Here is a 23873-nt window from a genome sequence, read left to right on the forward strand (position 1 = left end):
GTCTTTCACAGCCGAAGAAAGACCTTCTTCAAATAGCATCTGAATGGGTGCTGCCGATAAATCCCACCCCAATCTGTGAATCAGCATGGTAAATTCAGTCCAGTACTCACGGACAGATCTGCTTCCCTGCTTGCAAGCCATTAGCTGTCTGCGCACCACCCCTTCCTCAATATCGCTGGAAAACATGATATCCATTGCACGAAAGAATTTCATAGTGTCCTTTAGGATATCGTTGTGCGTTGCCATCAGGGGTCGAACCCAGTCCCGCGCCCCCTTCTCAAGATGCCCAATTACGAAAGCAACTCGCGATTCCTCATCAGGGAACTCATCAAACTGCACATTCAGGGCATATTGCATCTCGGTCCTAAAGGCATGGTAATCCTTGGGGTCCCCCCCAAACTTCTGCACCAATCCTGGTACCTTTCTGGGGAACTGAGTGGTTCTCCCCTTTTTGTCAGCATCCTGAGCCCTTCTCTCCTCGAGCCTCGCCGTCTGCAGCGCAAGTTGGACCTCCAGAGCTTGATACCTTTCTTCCAAGCTTGGACCAGCTCCAACCCCTGCCTCTCCGGTTCCGGCTGGGTTGCTCATGATGCTTTCTCCTGCACAGGCAGCGTACAAAGACTGTCAGACTGCTGTCAGGGGATGATTAGCTGCTTGTGCTTAAAATTGTGCCCCTTCAGAGTTTGTGCGGCCCCACAAACCTCTGTGTGTGACAGAGCTCCTCAGACATGTCTGCTCTAGTCACTAGTAGAGTCTGACAGTGGCTGCCTGCGGAAGCGCTTCCAGCAAAGAAGTTCCTTAACGGAAACGCGTCTCCTGGACTCACGACGTGGCAGCTTCCGGCGAAGCATGGGTCTCCCTGCAGTTGCTTCTGACACCTCCCCGCTATTTTCGCTGGATGTGTCTCTCACCCCTTTCTCTCCCCTGCTGTTTCCTGCCTGGGCTGCTACGTCTCTCTCAGCATTACTGAGATCCTCCTCCAGAGACCCCTCGCTCCCCCTCCTTGTCCCTGCTTTGGCTGCTGACTCTCTCCCAGTCTCTGGGAGCCCTACCAACTCCCTTTCCTCTGATGTCAGTTCCCTGACACTCTAGTTCAAAATGAAACTAATTTTCCTCCTCGCATTTTAGCTCTGAAGATCTCCATGCCTCTCACCTTGAACCATTTGTGATTTATAAGAAACCAAGGTCCTTAACAGTAAAGTGCAAAAGGCACATATAGATCTTAACCTGTTAGTTATACTCCACTGCTCAGAGCTGCCAAATAATACAAAATGAGGGGTTACTTTACTATTAAGATCAAGGTATGACAAATTATAGATGTGTTTGTTCAACAATTTTAAGTTGACAAAATATGTCAACATAAAATATACTTTAATATGACCTTTTATTGTTGTATACCTTTGATGGAGAATCTATCCCAAACACAAAGCTGAGTTCAGTGCTGGAAAATTCTAAAATCCCGTGGTTAAATCCTGTTACATCAGCTGGATCCAAACTGAAATACAGTATGAGAGCGGAGCAATATTTAGCCACATAAGATATGTCTATAGACCAAACATGACTGGGGAGTTGGGCATGGTTAAATTATGTGGGAATGTTAAAATTCCTTGGGTTTCTTCTTCAGCCTCTGTCACTCAGGGTTCTGTTTAAGTCCCCAGCCACCAGCTAAACCCAGCTTGCCGAAATTATGGGAAATGCATGCCTTACTCATGAAACAAATCTTCTCATGGGGCAGTCGGATTGGCATGTGCTTCCACTTTTATTGGGAAAAGATGCCTCTCCATAAAAGTGAAGGATAAGATTCCATATTTGCTCATCTTGACTTAACAGTTGAACGGCTGAGTTTTCATCTTGATGTCTGATGTCTTCCATGTTTGATACAAAGGTCACTCTCCTGTAGATAAACAGGCTGATGAGGGAGAACTCTTCATTGTCGATTCAGAATTCATGTAGCTTATCCAACAAAAATTAAAAGAACCATTTAATAACCCACCATTTGGAAGAATGAGCAAATCCTTCCCACAGACCTGATTTTTGTTTATCTCTTGGGGGGACCTGTGTTTTGCTTTGTTGGCTTGATTTTTCTAACCCCAATAGGGGCTTGCGTTCTTCCTAAAAAAAATTGCTCCCACTTAGGGATGGATTCTTCTACTTTTGCCCAGTAAAGAGTCTAGAAAAGACATAACACAATATGCAATTTAACTTGGCTTCACAACATAATCTACTTTGTTTACCAGCCCATCACAAAACAATCCAAACATAAAATGTGTCATTAAAGCCTGTTTTACGTGTGAAGTAATTTAGAAAAGGCCAAACTACTTTGGTGCTAATTCTCAAATCCCTCAATTATACAATATAATGGAGGCTGGAAGGATTTCAATGCCTGGAGTAAATTTGCAATGATTGGATGTGCCCTCTTGTGGTGAATAATGTATTAGAATAGTAATCCTTGAACATTATAATTGTTTCCTTCATTTATACACAGGAGTTATATTTTTTCAGAATCACAAGGTTATTCCCAGAATTCTTAACAATAAAGTCCTTATCTAAAACATTTTAACTATGTAGTTGATAGAAAGGTTTGGCATGTGCATAAATACAAGGATTTTAAAGGATTTTGAGGTAATTGGGTTCAAATAGTTTGAGGATGTTTTATGTGTTATAAAGCCACAACACCAAACAAAGTAATATTTGACCACCTCTGAGAAACCTGGATGTTAGGAAGAAGGCAGAGGATTGTTCCCTCAGCCATACTGTGTCTTGGATGTACTCCTTTAAGTTTGGAGAACTTTTGAAATACAGCACAGTGCGGCTGAGGGGACAATGTTGAAACTCTACTGAGAAAATGCCAAAATATGAATCAATTGATAATGGAAATACAGCTTTGAACCTCATGAATCCCAATATGTTCTGGATTCTGAAAACAGCAGTATACAATGTATTGGAAATGAAAACTGTGACATAACATAAATAGAATTTAACATCCAACTAATGGGGCATTAGAGGCTGTATTTCTATTCCAACAAAGAATCTTAAATATAATGAAATCATCTGAAGAGGCTGCAAAGCACCAGGGGCACAGCAGTGATTGCATTTAAAAACCATGTTGTCATTAACAGCATCATGAAGAGCTTAAGGTAGCAGTAGCCAATGCGGTTGCCCTGCAGATGTCGATGGGCTCACCTTTCAGCCCCAGCCAGCATGACCAAGAATGAAAGCAGTTGGAGCACAATGACATCTGGAGGTCACTATGTTGACAATCTTTGGCTTAAAAGTTTGCATTAAAAACTCTGGAAAGCTGGGAGTTTGGCCTTAGGCTTACCTCAAGGTTAACAATGTCAGGGTGCAGAAGTAAGTGGTCTCTCGACTGTAGGTTTTTCCCTGCTGCTTTTATATCCTGCAACACATGAAGCACCAGAATTCACACACATGCAACAAAGCAGCAATATTATATACTGGGGCAAGGAATGTCAGGTCTGGAGGCCAAATGGCCCCCCAGGTCTCTTTTATCTGGCCCTCAGAACTCTCTCTGGGCCACTCCTGTGGCAACATCCTTTTCCCTCAGGCCACACCCTGCACCAGCCCTATTCCACGTCCTCCTCAAAGGCTTTGGTCTGGCTAGAATGGGTCCGTGGACTGCAATAATTACTTTTGCTTGTTGGATAAAAGATGGAGAGATACATGTGTGTGGACTTTTCCATACATGGACTTTTCCATCTCCCAGAACCTGGAGAGCCTTAAAAGTAGGAGAGAAAAGAGCTCAAAGACAGAGGGCATGTGGCAGCATGAGTAGAAAAGACGATGAGAGTGACGATTGAGGAAGTGGGAGAAATGGGGAGTGGGATGGAGATTCACTCAGGACAACGCCATTATCCAAGAGGCTGAGTTCTATAGCCCTCTCTGCAAAGATTGAAATAAAATAGGATGGAAAAAACTTGTCTTTATACTTTCCTGGGCAACCAGCCGGGAGCCTCTCACAGCATCCTGACAATAAGGGATATCAATGTACATGGTACCTGAACAGAAGAGGCATAAAAAGATCACAGATCACTGTCCCAAGTGATATACAATCTAAAGAGAAGATGAAGAATAAGGGCTTTGTAAATCATAATACTCTTTTTATATCATAGAATCATAGAATCATATAGTTGGAAGAGACCACAAGGGCCATCGAGTCCAACGCCCTGCCAAGCAGGAAACACCATCAGAGCACTCCTGACATATGGTTGTCAAGCCTCTGCTTAAAGACCTCCAAAGTAGGAGACTCCACCACACTCCTTGGCAGCAAATTCCACTGTCGAACAGCTCTTACTGCCAGGAAGTTCTTCCTAATGCCTAGGTGGAATCTTCTTTCTTGTAGTTTGGATCCATTGCTCCGTGTCCGCTTCTCTGGAGCCGCAGAAAACAACCTTTCTCCCTCCTCTATGTGACATCCTTTTATATATTTGAACATGGCTATCATATCACCCCTTAACCTCCTCTTCTCCAGGCTAAACATGCCCAGCTCCCTTAGCCGTTCCTCATAAGGCATCGTTTCCAGGCCTTTGACCATTTTGGTTGCCCTCCTCTGGACACGTTCCAGTTTGTCAGTGTCCTTCTTGAATTGTGGTGCCCAGAACTGGACACAGTACTCCAGGTGAGGTCTGACCAGAGCAGAATACAGTGGCACTATTACTTCCCTTGATCTAGATGCTATACTCCTATTGATGCAGCCCAGAATTGCATTGGCTTTTTTAGCTGCCGCGTCACACTGTTGGCTCATATCAGCACCATTAGCTTCGTGTATGTTTCCAAGCTTAGTTCAAGATTCTAGCTAACACCTTTAAAATCCTAAAATGCTTAGGACCATGGTGCATAAGGACTGACATCTCCAGAAAGACCAGGATGCATAAGAGGGACTCACAAGAGAGGATGCACTCGGTTAGTGTATCCCTGCCCAAAAAGATAAATTTGCCTCACTAGGTCTCCCACTAAATACCTTCTTTGATTTTGGCAAAACTCCATCTGACCAGTGTCTGATTTTATTATACTTGGTAAGCAAGACACTTCACAGAAATTGTAAAGTTTTGAGAAAATGTACAAACCCTAAAAATGTCCAAAAAAACCCAGCAACAATTTGGATGAGTATCTTTACTGGTGTGTTAGTTCTAATAATCTTATGAGAAGCATTTTTTTGCTATTCTCCAGCAACTGATTTTCCCATTCAGGAGGGGCTTTGCATACAGGGATCAGCTGTTTCACATACTTCAACAAAGCTATTATATCAACAAGAGGAAGACACTGCACAGGAAAGTGGTTCGTGCGTGACTGAGCAAGAAGAAAAAACAACTATCGAAACAGTTTATCAAATAAGTTACAATTTTATTGGAATTGAAGGCTCTGCTGATCCATTGAATAAGTTAAGTGCTTAAGAATGGGTGTGTAGCCAGAACAATATCACAACTGTTGTTATACTAGCATTGTGGATATGCCACCAATGCAGACAGACATTCCAGTGCTCCTCACGGGCCCCTTTTATATTTATAACTTTTATTATTTTCAAGGGATTTGGGGAAAGTAAAAAGAAATCCCAGAATTAAGTTCATTATTGAACCAGCATTTTGTGGCTAGCAAACATTTTTTTTTAAAAAAAAAGTAGGGTTGGGGTATTAGATTTCTTGACACGTGTCACCACTGAAACCAGCTTCTTCCATTCTAGTTCCTTGAATCCGCTCTTGTTCTTACATAGTTTCCTTTGTCTCTTGGTCACAGTACTTGGTCACAGAGTCAACTAATGACCAAAAAGAGTCAAAGCTTCAAAAGCTCTTTACAAGTCGCAAGACACAAATGTGCACCTGTATGTTGGCTGGAAAGGATCTCTGCTGTGGGTGTCCTGAGGATGAACGTTCTTCTGCAGCTCTTCCTGGTACTCATGGGCTGTTTCATTTCCTACCTCCTTTTCTTACTCTATATATGAGATAGCTCTCACTCATGGCAATGGGTGTTCAAAAACACGTTATACCCGGCAATGTTGCACCCTACCTTCCTGGAAACATCTAAATCTCTCAAACGCGGTTGTCTTAGAAAGTGAAGACAAATCCTTCAAGGAAGGAACTTTGAGGAATAAGGTATGCAACATGACAGAGATTTTAAATGAATCAGCTGTACCCTGACAAACACCCTTCAGACTTGGAGAGTTGTTTTTATTACTGAGGTACTTTTTACTGAGAGCGCTGACTGCATGATTTGAACTTTATGCGCTGGGGGTAATTTACAGTTAAGATGATTCACCATTTGGAGCGAAAGCATTTGCTGCGCACATGTGATGAAGCCAATATTCTTTCCGAAAGAAAGCCACAAATAATGGAGCTGCAAAGACAGACAGCAATTTTGTTGAAGCTCTTCCCTGCTCAAGACAAAGATGACTTGCTAATATGCATGCATAACATGTGCACAAAGATGTAGAAAGGCAGCAAGCTGTTCACCAGACATTCAAACTCCAATGAAAACTCACCTCTATTAGCTTTTCTGAGGAAATTTGCACATGGGCTTCCACTTTCCATGTGTTGGGTTCACAGAGAACTAGACTCAATCTGGGGGCGGGAGGGGGAAGCACCTCCTCGAAGCTGTGACACCCCCCTCTTTTTTGTGGGCTTTCATACACAAACATTAAAGAGATCAAGCGCAGGCCTTTTGGGCAAATTAAGAGAGATGGGAAGGGGCGTGGGAGTGGGGTGTGAAGGAGCCAGTGCTGAACAGAGATGGAAGGAGAGAGCATAGCAGATGGCATCGTCGGGAGCAGAGAGTGAGTGTGAAGAGTAAGGCATTTTTTAAAAATTAAGTTAAAAAAAGGAGGAAATTCCCCAAAGGGACTTCCCATCATTCCCAAAACATGGCAGCTTAGAAGAATAGGGATCCTGGTGCAACGGGATCAAAACAAAGAGACGCTCGCCAGGAGCGGAGGAGCCACTTGGAATATCACCGTTAAATTAAAACCAGCCTAAGCAGGGGTTGTGAGATCTAGACCCAATTTATTGCAGGCAGCAATGGAAAAGGAATGACAAAGTGAGCGATTGTGAACATGATGAGACAGGGGAGGAAATGCAAGATAACCTTTCCTCCTTCCCACACTCGTGCATTTATAGAAGTGTAAGACCCTCCCGATTTTGCTAAAAGGGGTGGTTCACAATGTCGGACTAACAGCTCCAGAGATTAAATGACAGAACAGATGCACCATGAAATGCAGACTCTTACGACACCTATCAAAACGTTTTCTCCTTGGCCTGAAGAGATCAACTGTCATGATAAGCAAGACACCTCAGACTCCCTTTAACCCTGGTTTTCTAGGGTGTTGTATGGCAAAGTATTCTTACTGCAACACGCTCCAATCCACAGCACTGCTCTTAGGAAGATTTCCACAGCATTACGCAATCCTGTCCAAAATCAATTCAGTGGCTACTTTGTTTCAAAAATATATATATGATGGTAGGAAAGTAAAGTACAGTACTTTGGGGCAAGAGAAAATAGCTCTGGCTCGCTTGATTTTAGTTGAGAAGGGCACTTTGGCACAGCCTACATACCAGATGTGTCTTTTTGTTGCTCCTATCCAGTTTTAGCATATTTTGAAGTCTATTGTCATCCAGAACACTGATTTAATGACAGGAACTGACAGAATTTGTTGCTGGGAGCTGAAATGTGCCTTGGGGGTGGGTTGATGTCTCTGAAAGATTAGATGGCACCTTTGCATGCTGCTGATAGCTAAAGGCAACCATGTCTTTTGTATGTGTCTTTTCCCTTTAAGGTTTGGCAACAGGGTTTGCTTTTGGCAAACCGTTTCAATATTTTAAAAGTCAGCAGTAATATAATATGCCTTTGGCATATCAAGTGCAGCTTTTTTGGACACTGCGATATAAAACATTTTGGGTTTTTAAAAGTTTCAAAAGGCGGCTGGGAGTAAAGGGAACAGAGAAGGTGACAAGTAAAGGCCACATACAGCCCCTTGGAAGTCTACTAAATACCACTAGCTTCAGGTGAGGATGGAAAATACTACAAATCTACAATGCTGCTCCAGGAACAGTGCTTCAAAATACCTTCAGAAAAGATTCAGCACTGCCTATACTTTACTTATCACATTTGTTTCTCTCACATATTCTCATTTTATAATTATGACACCCCTGTGAGGTAGGCTAGGCTGAGAGAGAGTGATTGTTATGAGGTGAAGTTCAGAAAGGATTTGAATCTAAACATTCTCAGTCCACATCCAGCATTCTGTCTTTCACACGGGCTCCATTTAGTATTAAACAATTCACTGCTTTATAATCTGTGCCATGTAATAAAATGAGACAGTACATTACCAATTAGCCAATCCCTCTCCTCAGATGGCATTGATGTGATTTCTGCTAAACAATGATGGACTTATGCGGTCCTGAGTGTGGTGCATTCTTAGCTTTGTAAGGCCATTTTTAATTTGTTTAAGAAACTTAACTCCTTGGTAGCCTCTCAAAAGGTAACTATTTCCCCAAAGTGATGCAGAATAAATCACTGAAAAACAAATATCAAAATTGACCATTCGAATATTAAATCAGTCGTATAAATCATTTTATTCCAAGCCAGTCAAAAATCTATAGAGTCCTAACTTGGAGCCACTGAAAAACATACAGTAACAAATATATTAACCTACCCTCTTAATTAAAAGCAGACTGAAATTAAACATCTTCAGGGATTATCTAAAAGAGAACAGCAAGGGAGCCAATCGTACCAACAGGGGGAAGGAGTTCCACTGAGAAAGGGAAGGAATTCGTCTAAGAACAAAGGACCCATCTTTCGTATCGGCCTTCCTAACCACCACTACTAACAGGCATATAAGCAGGGCCTCTGGAACTGATCTCAGTCAGTTCAGTCCTGTCATAAATGATTCAGATTTAAACTGGCTCTAATGAAATTGAATCTTTAGCAAAATAGTGAAGTAGAATCAAAGGTGGGAACAGACTGAATTCATATGTTAACAGTTCCTGCACATTATCTGATACAGAGGTGCCATCAAGAGAGCACACACTGTTGCATAGTGGGCGGCGGTTAGCTTTTGAAGAACATTTATTGATTAGGTGGTATGCACACGATGAGGAAAAGATCTCACCTGATCTGCACTGGGGGAATTATTTCAGTTTGTGATAGGGCAGAACAGTGAAGCTATTGAGCACTTGTATCTTGGCCCCGAGAAATTAAAGAACAGCATCCCCGAGTATGTTTTAATGAAGTTTGTGAACTGGGTAGCATACTACCAGGCATTATAAGAAATAAGGAGCATCTAGCTGAAAAACATAAATAACTTCATTCATTGATTTCTATGCTATTTAACTAAAAGTGCAGATGGAAAGGCAAAACAAGGTTTCTAATATTAGAAAATCTGTCTTGGGAAGATGGAATCTAATTTTGAAGCTTAAAAGTTGCAAATGATGCTTATGGTGTTCAAGAGGTATCACCAGCTTTGTTAGTGATACCACCCTCCTCTGTCTTATTTATATATTTTTATTTATATTTGTTTAGTTCATTTATATACCACTTTGTACTTCAGCAGAAATCTCTAAGTGGTTTACATACCCCAACAGGGAGGAAGCAAAAGAAGAAATAAAATACAAATTCCACATTCAAAATCTATAATACTAATTCTCATTCCATATTTTAAAGAGAGTATGGTAAGGTTTGAGAGCACATCTGACCGATTGCCTAATTTCTATTATATCAGACACTTACTTGCTGCTCTTTTGTCAGTCATAGATGTATTTCCTGGCTGTGGGTGCAGTTAATTAATCAGTTTTGGTATTTATAATTATTTCACAATAATTATAATTTTAATCTAGTAGTACCTAACTTAAGGAATTGTGTGTGAGAGAAGGAAGTACTACTACTACTACTACTTGCCTTTATTGGCATAAGTTAAAACAGTAAAATTATAAAATCATACAAAGCCATCCAAAAACATTGATAATCTAAACACATACAATACATAAAAGACTAGATAGCCACCATTAAATAAACCAGACAACTTTAGATTCAGCTTTAAAGATCTTGGCAAAACTTAGCCAAGAGGGAAGTATTATCCTAGCATCCAAATTTACTGGATTAACTGCTCGATCCTTAAGTAGAAACAGGTCCCAGTGACGCACTCTCAAATATGTGTACATAGGATTGCAACCCAAATGCCTTTGAATGTCAAAGAATCAATTAATTTCAGTTTTTGAATTCTCCTCCCTTTAATAAAACCAACAGAACAAGCCAATTTTTAATACTTGTGTTTCAGCCATTTCTGTTTTGGAAGTAAAAAATTCTAGTTGCAACCAAGAGAGCAGTAATAACTCTTTTCATAGCTAAAAGCATAACAGAAGTAATTTTACTCAATTTCATTTGAATGCAGGCAAATACAATGACACCTCATCATGGCATCGGTGTATTTCTGAGAAAGCCAAATTAACAACTCTCCACATGGTAACTGTGAAATGTACAATGCCTGCTATCGGGAATAATTTTTAAAAGTTGGCACATAAATCTGAACCTTATTTTCAAGGTTCTAATATAATATTCTGCATGGATCTCTTTCCTGTTTTATTTTGTTATCAGAAAGCATCTGCAGTGCTGCATGCCTGTTAAAGCCAGAATAAAATTAATACATCTAAACTCACTAAAGTTGCATTTTCCTGCCAGACAATTTGTTTTGATGGTCATACATATGCTTTTATTCCTTCCTCAAATGTTCTAACATTTTTGACACTTGAGAGAAATTATTCAGCGCACTGTGATGGTAAACAGCGAATATTCTGCACTAACTTAAAAGAGCTTATAATATTTTACCTACAAGTATCAACAGACTGCTATTATCATCTCACCGTAAGCAATTGTTTTCATTTGAATACCCGGGGGCTAAAATTACATATATAGGGTGATATTCAACTAAGTTGTATTCAAAGTAAACCCACCAAAATTAATTAAGACGTCCATTTATTTCAATGGGTCTACTCTGAGTATGACTAACACTGGCTATCACCGTCCCCCAAAATGTCAGTTATATAGGAATTGTTATATGTAAAACTTTTTTTGAAATATGTGCATGGTTTCAGCAAGTTGCATTATGTGTGTTCTTTCTTCACCAATGTGGAATGCAAAATATATAAACAATAGCAGGGGTCAGCAACCTTTTTCAGCCGTGGGCCGGTCCATCATTCCTCAGACCATGTGGTGGGCTGGACTATATTTTGAAGGAAAAAAAAATGAACGAATTCCAATGCCCCACAAATAACCCAGAGATGCATTTTAAATAAAAGGATACATTCTACTCATGTAAAAACACGCTGATTCCCGGACCGTCTGCGGGCCAGATTGAGAAGGCGATTGGGCCGCATTCGGCCCCCGGGCCTCAGGTTGCCTACCCCTGAGCTATAGGATCAACCTGGTATTCATCACAGAGCAGCAATTTCATCATTGGTCCCTGCTTCACATTGTTGAAGTAGCATACATATCTTGATCTACCCATAGGGTGGCCTTCTATATGTATCAGATGTGGAAACAGGGCAGACATCTATATATTGGTATGCATGAGGTGAGTGGTCACTGTTTTATGATGTCTTTGTGCATCTGATATACTTAGCTTTATGTGATATATGGTCTGCCACAGATGGTAGGCCATGGCAACCCTTCCCCACCCCAAACAAACCTTCATCTTCCCCTGTTTTTTCTTTTAAAATATCTTATTGGGACTTCCCCAAGCTCTAAACTGCTCATTCTATCAAAATGTAGCCAAATGCCAGTTCTTGTGAAGAACTAGGAGTCCCATCATGTGCAAATTTCCCTTTCTGCTCCTGACAGAAATAATTTCATAGGCACTGAACTGAAAATATGCACAAGAAGGTTACAGAACCCTCAGCTCCAAAAAGAGCAGAGTGGATGAGTGGGTGATCTGTCATAACATGTTTAGAACAAAGCAATTAAAGGGAAGTAATTTCCCATTTCCCAAAGAAAGAGGTGACACATCCCCACTCTTTTGAGACTGTACTGCCCCAGGGATGTCTCTAGAAAAGTAAAACAAAGACACACTGTCACAAAACATGACACCACAGCATGCACTAGAAGAGCAACCAGGTGAATGTTAAGGCATAGTTGCAAATATATATGTATGTCCGTGAGAGATAAAGCAAGTACATATTTATTTTAAGTGGGGGATGGGAAAGAAATGCCCCACAAAATCAGGGGCAACACAACGAGGAGTTAGGAAAGTTGCTAGACCCAATATAACCATAGTGGTTAACAAAGACATGGTGGGCTACAGTCAGTGGGCTAGCTATCTCTTTGAAAAAGAAAGTATAAGCTATTTCACAACAGAAGAAAAATCCTTTATATCCAAAAGCAATCTTGTGTTTATGCTTGCCTAAAGAGAAGAGTCAGCAATCAGCCAGTTGGAAATGGTTTCCTTAGAGACAGTCGAACCTGCTGAATTTGAGCCAGACCAAGAAAGAGACGGTAAGATTTCTCATGTCTTGGCTCACTCCTAGAGCAATGTTTTGTCATAAAATTTGTGGAGATGGCCTTTGCTGGAATGGGCAAGCAAGTGCGAAAGAAATATCATGAGCTCATATCACCTTCCTCGGAAGGACTGCAGAAGTGCCCAGAGGACTGATTTAGCTTTGCAGAATGTTCTGTAAGAGAGTGAGTAGATAAGTCTTCGTAGCCTGGAGCAGACACAGTATTTCTGCACCTCACTGTTAAATGCTTCAGACATCGCAAGCTAAAATTACTGCTAGAAGAAGCGGAAGACTTTTGCAACAAATAAAATGGTGACATCCAACTCCTGAGACTGTTTCACTCTAGACTCCATCTTTGTTCTCAAAAGGAGAAAAACATGAAGGACCACACTGTCCACAGGGAACCTGCTTTTTGGTGGGGAGGGATGTGTTCCTGTGCACATGGCTTCTACCAGTGCATCTCACAGGGTTCCCATCCTCCCAATATAGAATCATTCCCTCCATAAACACCTTAGGTGTCATACTGATAGGAAGAATCAAAAATACCTGATATTAACCAACATGCTGGTAAGCAATTGAGGGCTAAGGACTATGCTGAGAACCAAATGAACCCGAGACCAGATTCTCTCAACACAGCACAAATAGATCGCTTTAAATTATCCTTTATCTTTGGGTGAGAGTCAAGAAACCAGAAATTATTTTTCCACATTCTGGATCAGTCCTAGCTATCTTGGAAGGATAAAGAAAAACAACAGTAAGAGACCCAAGAAACAAAACCATAAACAATTACAAGACCCAGAATAGTAAAAAGTGATACTGCATTACACACACACACACACACACACACACACACACCATTTCCCCTCCCCCTCTCTCTCCATTTATATTCAACAAAGAGGGCAGTTGAGATGACAAACGGAATTATGAAAATCTGAACATGTGCCTCCATTCACTTTCTTCATGCGATCTTTAAATAGATATTTGGGCATTATTTTGTTCCATGTGAGTATGTCAAGGCAGACCTTTTGCTCTAAGAAGCTTACAATCCATTACTCAACATGGTACCACATATTCCAGGAGACAAAGGAGAAGCAAGGGAGAAAGAACAGGCCCATATAATCAGAGCGACAACAGAGGTGAATAGTTTTGGCTGCAGAATACTGGATATTGGTTAGGGGACTGAGGTAGGGCAATGGAAGACTAGAGAGAAGGTTGCAGTAATTGGGATGAGAGTTAATTTTTAAAAGAGTTTGCAACATTACTGATTCTATCAATTATTTCAATTAAGTTTAATGAAGACTCAAAGCCAACATCCTGGAAAGAGCAATATTAACCTAAACACACATTTTAGTTATTGACAAACCTAGTCATTCACCACCTGCGTTTTAGCTTTAGGCAGAGGTGTTTGGGTTTTTTTAGAACCATGATCACAGTCTGGTCACCAAAAGGTTATGTATATTTCCCCCTTACAATCTAGTGGTATATGAATTTTGTGAAATAAACAAACAAACAAATAAATGGCACTCCCTGCCCTGGTGGGATCATGAGTAGGATCTCCTCTCTCAATCTCACTGCGTGGACTTATCAGAATTCAGGTTCACTGATTCCTGTCCACTGATCCTCATCTAGCTAATCACTGCTTCTAGTCACTGGCACAGCACCTGCACAGCCACTCCTGCTTCAGGTGGATTGGAGAGACAGAACAAGAAATAACGCCAAAAGTAAATAAAACACCACAATTAGAAGCATGCAGACAGAGCTAAAACAAGCAGAGAAGACGAACAGCAAATCAGCTTAAAAATGCCTGGACAAATAAATAAGTTTTGACACAACACCGAAATGATTGTAACATTGCTAGCAGGGACAGGGAGGAAATTCCAAAGATGAAGTGCCACCAAAGAGCAAGAGTCTTTTTTTCCTCCTTTGTTGCTACATAATTAACTTCCCCTGGACACGGAGAAGAGCCTCCTATGAACATCTTAAGACTTGGGCAGGTTGCTGCAGGTATTTGAGTCCCAAGCTGTTCAGGACTTTAAAAGGTAAGCCCCAGCAGTCTGAAATGAACAGTGTAAAGATAAGCTGATCACACTTCAGTGTTAAGCACCTCTGCTTCCTTCTGCATATGGTCCTGAACAAATTTATCACTATCTGAATGCCAGTGTGGTGTAGTAGCTAGAGTAATGACTAGGACCTGGGAGACCAGGGTTCAAATGCTCAGCCAGGGAGCATGCTGGGTGACCCTGAAGCAGGCACTGTCACTGGGGTGGAGAACCATGCGTGCCACCTTGAGCTCCTTGAAGGGAAAGGTGGGATATAAATGTAATAAAATTTAATGGAATTAACACAGTGGAAAACAGTGTCTTTTAAATGCCATATGGAAATTTCACTATTCAGCTACTGGTTAAAAGTGATGAAAACTTACATTTAAAAGTGCTACATTTCTTTTACGAGCTGCATCAGCTTCTTGTATTTGCCATGTCTTCTCAGCTTCTTTGTCTCCTAGATGACTCTCCATCTGCTGAAGCAACACCATTCTCTGAGACAGTCTACAAAAGGGAAACATTCTGATAAGTGGGCAGACCATTCTTTCTGCACAACAGCAAGAAAAACAGCCACCTTTCACCCTCACCCATTTCTTCTCCAATTATGTTGAATACAGCGTGGGTGCACTGAAGGAGGGGGAAAAGCACAGGAAGTCCCTTACGTGATGTGCTCCTGTGGAGAAAGCAACCATCATGTTGTACAACAAGCAGGCTCTGTGAACAAATGAGACACCCAGCACTGAACACCGCCGAAGAGACGTGTGTAAAGCAGAGTTGGGAATAATAACTAACTGTACCATTAGTAATAATATGGGTTAACTGGGTTCTGCTATTGTACATAGCCCATGTTCATATGCAAAAGGAAGGCTGTCATTTAAAGGAATATCCACTTATCTTCCTCAGAATCTAAATAATCAGGTATGCTTTTCCTTAAATATATTATCTTTACAATACAGTGGTGCCTCGCAAGACAAAAAGAATCCGTTCTGTGATTCTCTTCGTCTAGCGGTTTTTTCGTCTTGCGAAGCAAGCCCATTGACGGATTAGCGGATTAGCGCTATTAGCGGCTTTTAGCGGCTTATCTGCTGATCGGATCAGGGGGGAAAGGGGAAAAAACCAGCAGGAACTCGCAAGACATTGTCGTCTTGCGAAGCAAGCCCATAGGAAATTCATTTTGCGAAGCACCTCCAAAACGGAAAACTCTTTCGTCTAGCGAGTTTTCCGTCTTGCGAGGCATTCGTCTTGCGGGGCACCACTGTATTCTCTTCTACAGTCCCCTCCCCCCAAAGTTCCACTTCATTTCCAACTGTACAATAAGGTTCTTTCTAAACCCCAAACTAACCAATAGGCTTCAGATCAAAGGCTCTCTGGCTGTTTTTTCCCTACCTGCGGATAAGGATAATTCTGCATCCTTGGCTATAATCTCCCACAGAGCAACCAGTAGTGGAAGATTTGATGATCAGGAACAGAGAAATGGATTGGTGACAAACTTGATGATGGTATGGTGTATGCCTGCCTGGTGTGAAGGTTGCAAACATCATGCATTGTCCTGATAAGGTCAATCACTAGTTTTGGTACATGCTAGCAAGGGGTGTTGGGAAATATTGACATGAGGCCATGGAAGCCAAATTTAGACTCCTAGGTAACATGTTCAAGTTCAGGGCCTGCATGGTACAATGCTACCTGATTTATATGCTGGGCCTGCAGACAGGGTTGTGGGATCTCAGTGCATGGTTAAGGTGGCTAATGGGAGGAATGCTTTAGATTGTTTGTGCATTGTAAAACTTTTGGGGTAAGTCACATTTGTACAAAAAGAGACAGGCCCCTCTTGAACCAGAATGGAAGCAAATTTCTGGAGCCTATCAAAAAGGTTGCAGAGCAGCTTTAAAAATACTTTGATGGGGAAAGCCAACAAAAGCTGTGATGCATCTGCTTTGGGATTACACATCATAAGGATGAAAGTGTAAATCTTTCAGAACGTCATAATGGTGGTAGGGTCTTAGGCAGAAGTCTCTCTCTCCCTTTACCTGCTACATTATCCATTTTTTCAACTGTTGATACCAGGATTGAACCTAGAATTTTCTTCATTCAAAGCATAAGCTCTACAGCTGAGCTGTGATCCCTGTCCTAAAGCAGGAGCTGGAACCGGTAGTGCTTTATATGTTGCTGGACAACACCTCCCATCATCCTTGACCATTGGCTATGGTGGCTGGAGCTGATGGAATCTAATATGTGGAGATCCACAGGCCCTACACCACTGCCCTAAAGCTCAGAAAGTATTTCTTTTGAAGAAGAAAAATATCAGTAAATATCACTTACATTCAATTTCCTGTAAACCATTCTAAGACTCCATATGTCAAATAACATTGCCTCGGTGATTATTTCTTTTCTTAATTAATTCAGTCTAGTCCTATTAAGTCTCCACTTCTTATTACACCCACCACTATTTGTATTGCCCTTGTTGTACTTTGCAAGATTTGCTTTTTCCTCTCTGAGAAGTGATAGTCAGAAATGCACATAAGAGTTTTCACAGATTTTGGTACTAAGCTTATGACAACTTTTATACTCTTTTTACCCTTTCCTAAATTCTCCCTGCCGTTTCAGCTGCTGAAGCACAATGAGGCAGTGTCAAGCTTGTCAGTGATTCTCATACCACAGAAACAGAAGTTCTGCTATATTATATGGCTGGCATTCCCAAACTGGACCCTCCAGCTGTTTTGGGACTACAACTCCCATCATCCCTAGCTAACAGGACCAGTGGCCAGGGATGATGGGAGTTGTAGTCCCAAAACAGCTGGAGGGTTGAGTTTGGGGATGCCTTTTATATGGGGTTGCTTTTTTAAAGACAAAATGATTAATCATATAGAAGAATAAGTCTTGTTGAGGAGAACCAGCATGGCTTCTAAAAAAATGGCTTGACTAGACTTTTGGAGTTCTTTGAGAGTGTTGCAAAGCACGTATATAAGGGTTATCTAGAATACATTATATATTTAATCTTCCAATAATATTTTGATTAAGTCCTTCAACCAAAGGCTCCTCTGTAAACTTAATAGACACAGGATAAGAGGATGGATCAACAGCTGGTTAAATAAGAGGAAGCGGAGATCAGGAATAAATTGCCATTTCTCACAATGGAGGGATGTGAATAGTGAGGAACCCCCCCCCCCAAGGAGCAGTATTGAGAACTGTGCTTTATACCTTGTTCATCAATGATCTGAACTTAGAAGCAAGCAGTGAGCCAGTAAAGTTTACAGACATACCAAATTACTGAGGGTGCTGAAAACAAAACAGGAATGTGAAGAGCTCCAAAAAGATCTTTCCAAACTGAGCAAATAGGCATTAAATTAACATACGAGGGTCAAACAAGAAGTTAGTTACTAACAAAACGGAGAAACTAAAGTTTTAAAGCAAACTGTTTCTGCCTTCTTCAGTTGCTCTCCCTTCTTAGGTTACCTTCAAGACTAGAATGACTAGCAGAAACTTATATCAAATAAAATATCATTTGAAGGTCCTATAATGTAATTTACACCACTAGCTGCAACCAGGTTGTCATGTTCAGTACTTGTGTAAAATAACAATGGGTCTAAGCACGTGTTTGGAACCATAAATCCACAATTGGTTAAAAAGCACTTCAATTCAGATGATCACAGCCTCTCTGATGCATCAGTCATTGAAATAAAGATGCCATCAGATCCAGAAACACTGGAAATAGGGAAACTCCCCAGTAAGGAATGTTATCTTAATTAACACCACATTGTCTTAACCTAGGTTCAGCAAATGCTACACCTGAATAATCTGTACCTAGCACCTTGGCCCACAGCACCTTTTGATTCACATCAGAGCAGCTGGAAGGTGGAGCTGGAAGATTTTTGTTTTGTCACAATTTTAAAAAGCATTACAATTCACAATTTTACATTTTACTTTTTGAATGAAAGAACTTAATTATTCAAAGCATAGTAAAACATTGTTATTAATTCAAACATAAATGTTTTATGTTTTAGTGATATATATATGTGCTGAAATTTTAGTTTCAATATGAAGAAAAAATACTGGACAGAAATGAGGCCTCAGACTGAATTTAAGAAGGCTGAATCCAATTGCTCAGGTTTAGCTAGAATTTAAGTAGAATATTCAATATTAATAGTCAGGCTTTCACTTAGCATTTTTCATCAGAGGAGCAGCACTGGCATCATAGCACCCCCTTGAGGCAATCTTTTTAGTTTTCTATTGTTACAACTTCCAAGAAGCTCAGTTGGGGAAAAATGATACTGGTCTAAGAGACAGGTTACTTTTTCTGGAGTATTTACATAGTAGCAAAAGTCTTTCATACAGAAAAAAGCCCAGTTACACTTAGCCTGGTAAATAAGATCACAAACTGGTATAAATGTAAAAAAGCATAGGAAATTATTTCAGATTCTTAGCCACACGTGTCAAACTTTTTGGTGTTTTTTCTCTTTCTCCAAACTCCTAAGAGGCAGGATTTTGTCTGAAATAAATACTTACATTTCTTCATGTCTTTTAGCAAGTTGAACTTCTTGTGCTAAATAGGATGCCATCTTTAGTCATATGACTAATGCCTCAGTTTTACCACTCTGTCAATGAAGAAAAAGAAGCTAAAATTGTTTCTTTAAATATACAGAGAGATACTTCTAGGGAAATCTATTAAAATACAGTGATAAAGCTAAATATAACACAGAATTAGTGGCTACATAACTGCCTTTTAAAAAGTGAAGTCTGATTCATGAACATTCTCAGGATCATAATATTGCCGGGGGGGAGGGTTAGCTCCTCCGGTGGAGGACACGTTAAGGTCCTTCTCAGGTATTTTGTCCACCTCTGGTCCCCACCCTACATTCAGCTCTCACCTGTTGGCTCCTAGAAGCTGTCAGCATGCGACTACAACCACACCCTGGAAACAGCTTTGACTGGCCAGCTAAACCAAGTAGTCAATGGGTCTCAAACCCTTGGTGAATTAGGGACTTCCCCTGCATGCAAATAGAGGCTCTGATGGATTGGGTGGAAGAGACCAAGAGTAGTTCCAGCGGTCAAGAAGGCAGTTTCTGCATGTGCTGCAGAGGGGGCTTGTCAACCTAGGAAGCCCATCTAGGAGAAAGAAAACTATGATCCTAAACCCCTGCTGCCTTGTGGGATATCTTTGGTAGAAGACAAGGCCAAGGAGTAAACACTATACAAATCCAGAGCGGAGTCCCTAAGATGGTTGGATGGCACCTTGTATGCCTCCATCTGGCAACGGCTGCAGCCAAGCTGGTGCCAAAAGTGTCGCTTTCCTTTGGATCATGTCTGTGAGGCTGAGGGGTGTGTGTGTCTTGTTGTCTGGGCAGCCCAATCCCTCCATGCATACTGCACAGACGTGTACCCCAGGGAAGTCATTTCAGTGATGCTAATGCAGTAGTTTGACTTCACCCCCGCAGGAGAACGCCATTGTCATGAAACAGACAGACGTCAACAACAATACTGGTGGACTGTATTTATGTTAAAGGCACATACTGCTAACCACTTCAGCAAAACTGGACTTGTTGAACAAATGTTTCAGATGTTGGAACGGGCATCAAGTTACTATTAACAATTTAGTGGAACAGACCCCCCCCCCATGAGAAGAGGTTGACTCTCATTCCTTTGATGCTTTTAAGCAGAGGTTGGATGGTCATTTGTCATGTATGATCTGGTTGAGATTCCTGCATTACAGGGGGTTGGACTAGATGACCCTTAGGTCTCTTCCAAGTTTACTATTCTCTGTTTCTATGATAATATGGTGCTCAAGTCTCCTCACAACCACATCATTATATTTAATGTTTCACATCCTATGTTCTCTCCCAGGTGCACAACAGGAAAATAGAGCTTTGTCCTTGAGTAAATGAGGAATTTGAACCTGGGCCTTTCTGATCCAAATCCAGCATTCTAGCCATTGTCCCACAATGTTTCCTTTTTGAAAACTGTGCACTCTTCCACAACGTAACTCCTGGGCAGGAACACTCATACAGCCTTTGCTTGTTTGTTTGAAAGGCAAACATCAATAAGTGTTCCTTGTTCAGGTAGTGGTAGCTTTTATGGGAAGGATGTTTAGGTAGCTCTTATGAATCCCTAAAAACAAACACATCTGAAACTGGGCATTAACCCAAGCTTTGCTTTTTTGCAACTTACTTCAATCCCACTCACAATGTATAGACAAGACTTTTTAAAATGCACCTTTCATTTTTAGAGAAACTGCTTTCTCTCTCTCCTTCCCTTTTTGAGGTTTGGGGGTGGGCAAAAAGAAAAAGAGAAGCACAGATGTTACCTCCACAGCAAGATATCCTCCTTGTTATATATGAACATAATATTATGGAAGTTCTGTAAAAAATCTGAAACACACTTGGGACATGCACCCCAATCCAACTGTAACTACATTTTTTTAAAAAAGGAATTTACATATGATTAGTTGCACCTGAACAAAGATAGGCATGCACATTCATATGTACTTCCTATCAAATCAATGCAGCACAGATAAGAGCATTCATATTGATGTACATTCTGACAAAGAATCTGTATTGCTTTGTCTGTGGCATGGCAAAAGCAGAGGAGGGGCACCCCAGGAACTCTTTTACAAAACCCATAGTTTGTTTTAAACTGTGCTTGAATGTGACACATGGACCAGGTGAATATTAGTTAATATTGCATGGTTCCTCAGATATATATGCTGTGCATTTTTTTTTTAAAAAAGTGTCTTCATTTAATGGTGTTATTTCATAACATAGTTAACCTGAGATGCCTCTATTCTGAAATGCAGACTCAACACACAGTCATTTATCAGATTTTTTAATAAAAAAACTGTATTTACTTTGGAGAAGCAAAGAAAGCATGTCAACATCACTTTGCTGCATGCCTGAACATGTTGAGTTCATTTGGGTATGTACATGAGTGTGGCAATGTTAATGTCATGCACATGCTTGAATGCACTTAAAACTATTTCAGTGCAAGTCATTCAATCCTGGAGCAGTCTAGGTAATTCTAGAGCATGCCTGAATATAGCAGAAGACTTTTTCTGATCCTTTGTCCTTTCTGCCTCAGTTTATGAGACTAGATCATAACATAGAATGTTGGCATGGAGCATATAACCACCAGCTGAAGATACCATCAACAGCTCCATCAACCATCAGCCCCATATTCTCTGGAACAACTTAAGGCCTGTATGTCTTGAAGGAAAGCAGAAGTGAGGCAATCCAGGCCAGGGAGCTGGAGGCATCAGCTCCTGAAGTCAGCCTCACAATATCTGTTCAGAATATTTGTACCATTCGTTAATATTTTAAATTTTAATTGGATGCCTTGGCAAAAAGACAGTACAGAATTGCAACAAATGAATAAAGAATATATTAATAGTGATCTTAGTTTCCTTACATAGTCAAAGTAGCACCATCTACACACAAGGTGAAGTTATAAGTAGGCTTGGGGGAACCCAAAGGTTTACTGAATGAATGAATGAATAAATAGGGGGGGGCTCCCGGGGGAGGGGAGAAACCCTAAAGCAGCCAAAAATGAGGTCTGAGTATGTAATGCTGACTGACCTGTTTTTCTTTGGTGAGGGAGAAGGGAAAATGAATTGTATGAGAGAGAAAATAAAAGCACACCACAATGCAACATTTTGTTGTAGGTTCCACTTTCTTCTCTGATGTTTAGAGACCTATCTCGCACAAAACGTGGATGTTCATTTTTCTACTCCAAGTCTTGTCAAAATGGGGCTTTAGAGCTCACTCACTTTCATTGGTTAAGGAGACATTCCAACAGCAATTTCTCCAGCACAGCCCTCCTCGTGCTCCCTTCTCTCTTTCTCACTGTAATGGGCAAGAACCAGACTTCGCTTCATACTGAGGATAGAGGAGGAATGCAGCTGTAAAGTACATCACCAGCAAAGTTCTCCCTCCAACTTAGGCTTAGGATATATATTAAGGTTTGACTTAACTAGCTGGATATAACATTTATATGCACAGAGACAAAGAAACCTACCAAGATGTATTCACCACCCTGTTGTGAACGGTCACTGTGCTAATCTTGTAACACTCCTGAGCTTCGTACAGGGATGGTAAGCCTGAACCTCTTGCACTGCATGGTCTTTTGGCTTATTTACAACCTTGTGCTGTTATGAAAGCAGATGCTGCTGCTGCAACCTTGCTGACGCTAAGCATGTCTGTGTCTGGTAAAGGCAAAGGGACCCCTGACCATTAGGTCCAGTCGTGACCGACTCTGGGGTTGCGGTGCTCATCTCGCTTTATTGGCTGAGGGAGCCGGTGTACAGCTTCCAGGTCATGTGGCCAGCATGACTAAGCTGCTTCTGGTGAACCAGAGCAGCGCATGGAAACACTGTTTACCTTCCCGCCAGAGTGGTACCTATTTATCTACTTGCACTTTGACATGCTTTCGAACTGCTAGGTGGGCAGGAGCTGGCACCGAGCAACGGGAGCTCACCCCGTCGCGGGGATTCGAACCACCGATCTTCTGATCGGCAAGTCCTAGGCTCTGTGGTTTAACCCACAGAGCCACCCACAATTTATGCCAAAGCCATACACATGATATATGTGTACCTTCCAGATGTTTGGCGCTCCAGTTCCCATCAACCCTGGCCAGTGCAGCTAGTGGCCAAGGATGATGGGAGCTGGGAGTCTCAAAACACGTTGGCTATCTCTGCAATGCAATGCAGCACACAGCAGTCCTCAGGCAATGCACCTTGGGAGCTGAGTCAACGATCCTTGATATGAGAGCAAGAGTTATTGGTTGCATGCATGTCCCTGGAGCTCCTTGAAATCCTTGCTCCACCGAACTTTGGTTCCTTCACCACCCCTGCCTCAGAAATCTGAACTCCGTCCTTTCAACTCCCGCCCTTTCAAGCTCTGTGCGGAGAATGCACCATTATGCGAGGGGTGAAGAGAATGTTCATTCCAGGAGGAATGAACTACAGTACCAGAGAGGGAATGGGGAGGGGGGCTGGAGGAGGAGGAAGGGAGTGGGGACCAGGGCGGAAGAACCCAAGCATGGGAGATTGGAGGGGGGAGCTTGTGGACAGCACCACTAAATGAAGGAAAGAGGGGTCATATCTAAGAAAGTGAACAATGAGACCGTACCACAGCGTGAAGCGTAAAAAAAAAAGCCTTAAGAGAGCTGTGAGGTGAAAGGAAGCTACCTCCATCGCGACCCGAATACAGCTAGCCGCAATCTTTTCCTCTCCCTCTCCCTTTTAACTTTTCTTCTGAGTGCATTGCTGCCGTTAGGAGACGCCCAACAACCGTTCCGCTCGACTAGCTGTTATCGCGATACCATAAAAAAAAGCGAGCGCGGGAGGGGGAGCAGT

The 23873-nt window shown here is 41.5% G+C and overlaps 1 protein-coding gene across 17 annotated transcripts; it reads right to left on the reverse strand.

Moving 5' to 3' along the window:
• Window positions 1-1740: 1740 nt before the first annotated feature.
• CEP15 (centrosomal protein 15) lies at window positions 1741-23865 on the reverse strand. Of its 17 annotated transcripts, none has more exons than XM_082210882.1 (7): window positions 23706-23847; window positions 22287-22395; window positions 20741-20779; window positions 19037-19125; window positions 14914-15037; window positions 3323-3397; window positions 1741-2170 (listed from the first exon to the last, which is right to left on the reverse strand). In XM_082210882.1, exons 4-7 carry the CDS (start codon window positions 19087-19089, stop codon window positions 2039-2041), a joined length of 384 nt encoding a protein of 127 aa, XP_082067008.1. In that variant the 5' UTR covers window positions 19090-19125; window positions 20741-20779; window positions 22287-22395; window positions 23706-23847; the 3' UTR covers window positions 1741-2038. The 17 variants fall into 17 exon arrangements, with proteins under 17 accessions (XP_082067008.1, XP_082067010.1, XP_082067003.1 ...); XM_082210884.1 differs by lacking the exon at window positions 20741-20779 and adding an exon at window positions 20832-20935; XM_082210877.1 differs by lacking the exon at window positions 20741-20779 and having other exon boundaries at window positions 1741-1894; window positions 1994-2170; window positions 23647-23794.
• Window positions 23866-23873: the final 8 nt, after the last annotated feature.

Source organism: Podarcis vaucheri, assembly GCF_965113315.1.
Source record: "Podarcis vaucheri genome assembly, chromosome: 2".
Taxonomy (NCBI): domain Eukaryota; kingdom Metazoa; phylum Chordata; class Lepidosauria; order Squamata; family Lacertidae; genus Podarcis; species Podarcis vaucheri.